The sequence below is a fragment of the Belonocnema kinseyi genome, chromosome 9 (assembly GCF_010883055.1).
Source record: "Belonocnema kinseyi isolate 2016_QV_RU_SX_M_011 chromosome 9, B_treatae_v1, whole genome shotgun sequence".
Classification (NCBI taxonomy): domain Eukaryota; kingdom Metazoa; phylum Arthropoda; class Insecta; order Hymenoptera; family Cynipidae; genus Belonocnema; species Belonocnema kinseyi.
This window is the reverse complement of record NC_046665.1, coordinates 51,090,539-51,099,645: the sequence shown is the minus strand read 5'-3', so window position 1 is coordinate 51,099,645 and position 9,107 is coordinate 51,090,539. Positions and strand designations below refer to the sequence as shown.

Here is a 9,107-nt window from a genome sequence, read left to right as displayed (position 1 = left end):
AAATTCTGTTAATTAAATAAACGTAAAACTTTAATGAAATTATATTTAGACAAGAAAATGTGCTAATAAAATTTAAGTCTTACAAATATGTAATGTTTTCATTTTCTGGCTGAATTCATCGTGTGGTGAAAAAATTTCAGAATTGTTTGAAAATTCGTCTTTTTGCATACAAAAATTACTATTTGGTTGAAAGTGAACTTTTTGTTAAAAATTCATATTATTGATTTCAAAATTCAACTCCTGTTGAGAATTGCTCTTTTCAGTTTAAAAATTCATCTGTTTTGTTGAAAATTCGTATTTTGTTGTGCAATTTAACTTCTTTTGGTGTATAATTAAAATCGTTTTTGTTGAAATATCAAATATTAAATTTTTCATTGAGAATTCATCTTTTTGGCTCAAAAACATTTTCTTCAATTTGTATTCGAAATTAATCTTTTTAGATGAAAATTCATGTAATTTATTTTAAATTTGTTTTTTTTTTTGTGTAGAAAATTCATATTTTTGATCGAAAATTCATTTTTAATCAAATTCATTCCTTGGTAAAAATTTAATTATTTTGTTGAAAAATAATTTATTTAGATAAAAGTTAATCTTCTTAGTGGAAAATTGATAATTTTGGTTCAATATGAATTTCTTTGGTTGGAAATTTTACTATTTTTTTTTAAATATGTTGATTTTTATTCAAAAGAAATTTTTTAACTGAACATTAAGTTGCTCTATTTTTGCTGGAATATATATATATATTTTTTTTTTCAGTCAAAAATTAATCTTATTGGTTGAAAATTTATATTTTTCCTAAAAAATGTAGCTTTTTATTTTAAATTTGTTTTCCGAATGAAAATTAGGTTTTTAACCGAAAATTGAACTACCTATTTAATTTATTGGTAGACATTTATTCTTTTTGGTTAAAATGCATCTGTTTGGTTGTCAATTTCAACATTTTGTTTGGTTTAAACTTTTTTTTCAACTGAAAATTAAACAATATTATTATAAGTAAAAATTGGATATTTTTTAGTCGAAAATTCGTCTTTTTGGTTGAAACGTAATCTTATTAGTTGAAACTTCAGTATTTTGGTCGAAAAGTCATTTCTTAGGTTGCAAATTTAACGTTTATATTTTTGATTGAAAACTTTTTTTTTTTACTGAAAATGTAACTGTTCCATTTTTTCTTGAATATTTATCTTTTTTAATGGAAAATTCATTTATGTTGTTGAAAACTCGCCTTTCTTATTTGAAAATTCCACTATTTTGGTAGGAAATTAATATTTTTGGGTTGAAAATGCAACTCTTCTGTGTAAAATTCGTTTTTTGACTTTAAAATTTAAAAATTTTGTTGCGAATTAATGTTTTTTGGTTCAGTTAAACTGTCTTTGATATCAAATAAAAATATTTTTTGTTTGAAACATAAAATGTTACATATTTTGTTGAGAATTCATATTTTCTGGTAGAAAAATTATCTAGTTTATTGATTTTTTTTTCGGAAAATTTATTTTTTTCAACTGAAAATTTAACTCTTTAATTTTTCTTTAATATTGCATTTTCTCTGGTTGAATATTCAACTGTTTGGTTGAGAATTCGTCTTTTGCGGTATAGTATAGTATTAATCTTCCTGGTATAGAATTAAAATTTTTCGTTCAAGAATAATTTTTTCGGTTGAAAATTTAACTACTCTAATTTTTATTTTTTTGGTTAAAAAAAAATTTTTGAACTGAAAATGTAACTATTCAATTTTTGTTTCAAAATTGATCTTTTTTAGTTGAAAATTAATTTATTTTGTTGAATTTTTGTTGAAAAAATGCTTCTCTCGGTAAAAAATTCTTTTTTTCTTTGAAAGTTCATTTCTTTGGTTAAAAATAGAATTATTTTGTTGAAAATTCATATATTCAGTTAAAAGATCATCTTTTTCGGTAGAAAATTAATCTTCTTAATTGAAAATGTAAATTTTTCGTTAAAAATTATTTCCATGGATACCAAATTTTACTTTTTTAAATTTGTTGATTTTGATTGAAAAATAATTTTTTAACTGAAAATTGAAATGTTCCATTTTTTCTTAAATTTACTTCTTCTGTTGAAACTGTAGCTTTTTCTTTAAATTTTTTTCGTTTTTTGTTATTTGAAAAATAATTTTTTTAACTAAAAATGTATCTATTCTATTTTTTTGTAGAAATTTAATCTTTTTAGTTCAAAATTAATCTGCTTGGTTGAAAATTTAATTATTTTGTTGAAAATTGATTTTATTTGGTTAAAACTTATTTCTTCAATGAAAAATTGCACTGTTCTATTTTAAGTTAAAAATTTATCTTTTTAATCTAAAATTCGTCTTTTTAGTTGTAAAATTGATCTGTTTATGTTGAGGATTGATCTAGTTTGTTACAAAAACTTTGTTATTATTGTGGAAAATTCAACTATTTGGTTAATTATTTGTTTGTTTGTTGAAGATTTATCTTTTTAAGTTGAAAGTTCATGCATTTTTGTTGAAAACTAATCTTTTTGGGTAGACATTGCACGTGTTTGGCTGCGGTCATCGCTTTATTATAAATGTAGAAACCAAATTTAATTTGCATTAACGTTATAGATCATATACGTTTAGGATTGTTTTAATACCTAGTAGAAAAATTTATAACGATCAAGGAAAATCAAGAATTGGTCAGAGAAATGTCAGGGATAGTCAGGCAATTTCGAAATTGAGATTTAATAGCAACCCTAATTAAATCAAATTTGAAAAATTTCAAGTCTTAGAATTAAAAGTTTCTCAACTTTAAACATTTTCTATTTGTAAATTAAAAGTAAATTAATTTTAAGAATAAATAACCTAATCATCATCTACTTCTAATTTTTTCAGATCACAAGGGAAATTCCATAAGTCGAATCGATATTCTCGTAGCAACCCCTCGCCGTTTAATAGATCACATACACCGTACACCTGGTTTTTATCTCAGCGACCTTGAATTCCTTGTAATCGATGAAGCAGATCGAGAAACTTTTGATTGGCTTCAAGAACTTCCAATGCCGCATTCCAAAGCACCCATTCTCACTCTTCACAACATTTTGAACAAGTAAATGATTATAAAATTTAAAAAAATTATTTTTCATATTATTGCCCGGCTACGGTCCATTACAAGGCGAGAATAATAATATGACAATAGAGGGTGACTCCAGGTCAGGGAAAACCTGGAAATCAGGGGAAAGTCAAGGTTAAAAAAAATCTTGCGGAAGTCAGGAATTTTTTATAAGTGGCCGTTGGACCCAGAAACCGGGAAATCACAGTGAATTTATTTTTCACCGGGAACTTTACAAATTTTTAGAAAAAATGCAGTTTTAAAGACTTAAATTTAAGAATTTCCAGATTTTTACCTTAAAAATTTAACTGTTTCCATTTGAAAGTCCTATTAGTTAAGCAAACGTAAACGCCAGATTTAAACTTTATAAACTATTTTCAGTTTTAAAATAACTTTAAGGTAATCTATTCATAATTAAAAGCTTTTATGAAATTTCAAATAATATTTCACTCTAACACATTCTATTTTTATACCATTCAATTAGAAATTTTTTAATTAAGAAAAAGAACAATTACATTTTTCGAACGAAAAATTCAGATGGTTTTTAAGAATTTTGACCGGCTTCAGTAGAATAAAAAACATTTCCTAGGAAAATTTAAAATTATTTTTCATTTTAATGAACTAATTTTAAGAGAATATTTAAAAACATTTATTTCTTCAATTTGGCAGAATTAAAAAATAATAATTTGAAAAAATGTAAAAGAACATGCAGTTGTTTCAAGATTTTGAAATAAAAATTTTGAAGCATTTTAAGGATTTTAAACTATATAAAATAAAAATCATTTAACTTTTAATTTGAATAGGGAATTTTTAGTTTTTCACAAATTTATAGTTGGAAATGGAATTTAACCAGAATAATACTAATTTTCATTTGGAACCCGGAATTTTCAAATTTTAAGAATCTCTGAGTTAGTACTGAAAATTTTCGAAAAGGAACGAAATTCTGAATTGTAATAGGAAATTTTTTTTAAAGAATTCTAATTCTGAGTTGAAGCAGGGAATTTTCAAATTTTAACCAATTCTTAGTTGAAACTGGTGTTTATCCGAAAGAACTATAATTTGGTTTGTAACAGGACATTTAAAAATTTTAATAAATTCCGAGCTTGAACAGGGAATTTTTTAAAAGAATGAATTCTAATAGTCCGGGAACTCGCGACAATTCTATGGACGTCATTTTAGTTCTCACGAAAATTTCAGATTCTTAAGTTTTCATAGTCAACAGTTCGAAACTCGTTGACTGGCTAGCAACTGTTGGTGCATTTTGTAACAATTTATCGTTAAACTGGTCGAAAATTCGAGTGAAAATACGCCATTTTAGTACTCTTGAAACCCATTAGGTATTTTCACTTCAATCAACAGCTAATTTCACTTCGTTGGTTGCTGAGGGGAAAACAAGGGATCAAATGTATAGGATTCAGTTCATTTTTGCCCTATTTTGCTAATATCTTCGTAAAAGCTAATTTTTTTTATATAACTGTATTTGAAAAATATTTTATATTTTTTAATTACTATTTAATGAAATAATAAAATGATAATAATGATTATTAATTACAAAAATATTACAGAAATAAAGTTTTGTGTCGTGCAATTGATCCATTGTTTCCCCTCAGCTTTCAACAAAGTGAAGTTAGCCGATGGTTGAAGTGAAAATACCTAATTGGGAATGATTATTTGAATTCTAAGAACTAACAAAAAATTTGACTGGCAGCTTCTCGGTGGTGCCAAAGTTGACTGACAAGCTGTCAAACATGCCAAAAATTCGAGTGAAGAAACATCATTTTAATACTCTTGAAACCCATTGGAAATGTTTGTTTGAATGCTGAGAACCGTGTAAAAAATGACAGGATGAAACCAGAGTAACAAACTGACGCAATACGGTCGCAAAAAAATAAAAACATACTTTTTGTGAAGCACCCTTATGTACAGCAGGCCGTATAAAAACTGTGTTTTTTATAAAAAAGATTTTACAAACTTATTATTAATTATTTATATACTAATTATTTATTAACCTAATTAAAACATTATTTGGAGGCGCCTTCAAACTTTTCACGGTATAATGTTCTGACTCGAAGGCTGTCAAATATGTCAAAAATTCCAGTGAAGAATCATCATTTTAGTACTCTTGACACTTATTGGGAGAACTAAAATGAGTACTAAAATGACGGTTCTAATTTTCATCCTGTCATTTTTTATATGCTTGAAAGCCGGCCAGTCAACTTTGGCACCACCGAGAAGCTGCCAGTCAAATTTTTTGTTAGTTCTTAGCATTCAAACAATCATTCCCAATAGGTTTCAAGAGTACTAAAATTACGTCTTTTCACGCAAATTTTTTACCAGTTTAACGATAAATTGTTACAAAATGCACTAACAGCTGCTAGCCAGTCAACGAGTTTCGAATTGTTGACTATGAAAACAAAAGAATCTGACATTTTCGTGAGTACTAAAATGACGTCCATAGAATTGTCGCGAGATCATGCACTATAATTCTAAGTTGAAAGAGGATATTTTCGAAAACAATTATAATTATGAGTTTAAACAGGGGATTTTCTAAAAAAATGTAATTCTAAGTTGAAAAGAAGAATTTTCTTGAAGAATTATTTTTAAATTCTGGATTTGAACTGGATATGTTTAATTTTTAACCAATTCTGAGCTGGAATTGGACTTCATCCAGGAGAATAACAATTCTGAATCGAAATTTCAATTTTGACACAATTTAAATTATGAATTGGAACAGGGAATTTTACTAAAAAATTATCATTCTTATTTGAAATGGAGAATTTTCGAAAAGAATTAAAATTCTTCATTTGGTCAGGATTTTTTTCAAAGAATTTAATTTCTGAATTGAAATGAAACGTTTTCTTAAAAAATTAAAATTCTGAATTTGAACTGGAATTGTTCAATTTTAAACCAATTCTGAGCTGGAATTGGAATTTATCTCCAAGAATAACAATCCTCAATAGAAAATTAAATTTTTCAAACAAAATTGTTATTCTGTGTTGAAATGAGGTATTTTAAAAAAAAATTTTAATTATGAATTGGAACAGAGAATTTGACAAAAAATTCTAATTGTTACAATTACTTGAAATGGAGAATTTCCGAACAAAATAAAAATTCTGGATTTGAACAGGGAATTTTCAACTTTTAACTAATTCTGAGCTGCAATTAGAATAAAAAATGGCTTAAAATGGTATAATTTCAAACGTGTTCAAATTCATTGATTGATTCTTTGATTTAGAGCATTGAAAATGATAACCTGGATGTATATTTTTAGAACTGAATCTTTGAAGTCTTAGATTTATAAAAGCATTTAATATAACATTGTTTAGTTCAAAAATGACTGTAGCTTCCATTTTATACTTGTAAATTGGGAGTTTGAATACAAAATTGTTGAATGAAAAAAACTTTTAAACTTTAATCTTCAAAGTTTAAAATTCAAGAATTTCACGTTGAATGTTTTCATTTGCAGTTCAGTTTTTATTCGAATGGAACAATTTTTAGATTTCGTATTTGATTTTATTGAACCGGGAAATGACCGGGCATTTTTTTTTGTTAAAACGACTATCCTGTAACTCTCAAGGATAATACATTTTAAACAAATTTATTTTTATTTGAAATTATTTTATTCCTTGTACAAAATGTTCTAGGTTAAAAAATTTCAAGGTCAGTTTTCTGGTCTTTTGAATATTAATGATCAGGGAAAATAAAAAATTGGTCAGGAAAAAGTTATGTAATTTTGAAAATGTTGCTTTCTCCTGACGATTATGTTTTTAGATGAAAATTTTATTATTTGGTTGAGAATTCAACAATTTTCAGGGTGACTTATGGACCGAGAAACCGGGAATTTTGTGAAGCCGGGAATTGCCGTGAATTTATTTTTCGACCTAGAAATTTACAAGTTTTTAGAAAAAACAACTAGCCAGTTTTGATTGAAATCGTTTTTTAAATAAGTAGTTAAATTGTTATCTTTTTCAATTATGATTTTCATTTTAGAATGTGTAATTCGAAAATCTCTTACTTAAAAAATTTTCCATTTAAATTTTTTAGCGTACATTTTAATTAAAATTATTTTAAAATGCAGTTTTAAAGACTTGAAATTAAGAAGTTCCAGATTTTTAAGTTAAAAATTTAACTGTCTTAATTGAAAAGCTTTATTAGTCAAACAAATGTAAACGCCAGATTGAAACTTTATAATGTATTTAATAATTTTTAATAACTTCAAAGTAATATATTCATATTTTGTTCATAATTACTTAATACTTAGAAGTATCTGGCTGCTCAGTTAAAATCAGTAATTATAAATTAAATATTCAAAACTAAATAAAAAAAACCTAACCTTTGAACGTTACAATTTTAATTGTTCTATTTACAAAAATGTAATTAGTAAGTCAAATTTTTGAATTCTGATGTATAAATAATAATTAAACACCTATTATTCTTTAAAAAAATTGAAGTAAGTTGAAAAGATATTTAAGAGTTTTTAAAAAATTATAGTCCACGGCCTAATTTAAAATCAAATATAAATTTTGGCAGATTTCGACTAGAAAATTTAGAAGCTTTTTAAGAATTTTGAAAGGCTTCAGAAGAATAAAAAACATTCCCTTTAGAAAATTGTAAATGATTTTTTAATTTAAAAAATTAATTTTAAGAGAATATTTAAAAAGATTGAGAAACATTGACAAAATTATCAAAAACTAATGTGGAAGATTTGAAAGATTTTTTTTTAATTTGGCAGGATTTTTAACAAATTTCAGGTTCTGGAAAGATTTCTTAAATAAATAAAATTTTAATCTTAATTTGCAGCATTGAGCGTGAAAAATGTTTGTGAACAGGGAAATGACCGAGAATTTTTTCTTTGATTAAGACGGCTACCTTGAGTTTGGTTAAAGTCATCCTTGTTAATTGAAAATTCATCTCTTTGGGTTCAAAGTTAAACAATTTCGGTAGAAAAGAAACATTTTGTTGAAAATGTATAACTTGGATTTCAAAATTTAATTGAAATCTTTGTTGGTTAAATTTTTTTTTTGGTTGAGAATTCAACTTTTTTGTAGGATAGTCGTCTTTTTTTCATTGAAATATATACTATTACATTATTCTTTGAAAATGTATCTTTTTTGGCTGAAAATTGAACTACTTGGTTGAAAATTGAACCACATTGTTAAAAAATCTTTTTTTTTTTGCTGAAAATTCATAATCTTAATAGATTTTTTTTTACATTAATGAATAAAATAGCATTTTAAAAATATTGTTATGATACCAGTAGAGAAAAAGAAACTAAATTCATTTCTTTGGTTGAAAATTTGTTTTTTTCTTTTCTTTATCTGTTAAAATTTTCTTTTTTAACTGAAAATGAACTTTTTTGTTGAAAATTCATCTTTTCAGGTTAAAATGTATCTGTTTGACGGGAAATTCTTCTATTGTCTTGAAAGTTTCATCATTTAGATTAATTGTTTCCTTTCTTGTCTAAAAAATCTTTATTTGTTTGAAATTCCTCTTTTGATTGGAGAATTCATCTCTTTGGTTGAAATGTTTTATTTTATGTTAGAATTTAATTCAGTAATTTAGTAATTTATTTTAAAATTTTGTTTTGTAGAAGATTAATCTTCTTGGTTGAAAATTCATCTTTTTAGTTTAAAAATTGATTTCTTTTGATAGAAGTTTCATATTTTTTGGTTGAAACTAGACATGTGCATTATTCAAATGGAATCGGTTTTTTCCGAACCGACGCAAAGTGATAAATATGAAAAAAAATTCGAGCAATGTCAGAATTTTAATCAAATGATGAAAAAAAATTTGTATTCTTGTCTAAAAATGTTATATTTAATATTCCCAGTGAGAGAATTGTTATAACAACTCATAAATTAACATTGTTTTTTTAAATTTTAATCAAAATCCTGACATGATGGAGTCATTTTGAAGATGGATTCGTATGCAGCGACCCAAAAAACATATAGTACACCTTAGTCAACTCTATGTAGGCTCCCGTAAATATTTTTGAATCCTGCGTTATTTTCAAACATTTTCCACTGATGTTGAGTCAAGTCGTTTCAT

The 9,107-nt window shown here is 25.3% G+C and overlaps 1 protein-coding gene across 1 annotated transcript in view; it reads left to right on the top strand.

Moving 5' to 3' along the window:
- LOC117180847 (probable ATP-dependent RNA helicase Dbp73D) overlaps window positions 1-9,107 on the top strand; it is a 43,221-nt gene that overhangs the window by 16,896 nt on the left and 17,218 nt on the right. Inside the window, exon 4 of the mRNA XM_033373381.1 lies at window positions 2,843-3,056. Coding sequence (XP_033229272.1) covers window positions 2,843-3,056 — 214 coding nt within the window. The remainder of the gene's footprint in view (window positions 1-2,842; window positions 3,057-9,107) is intronic.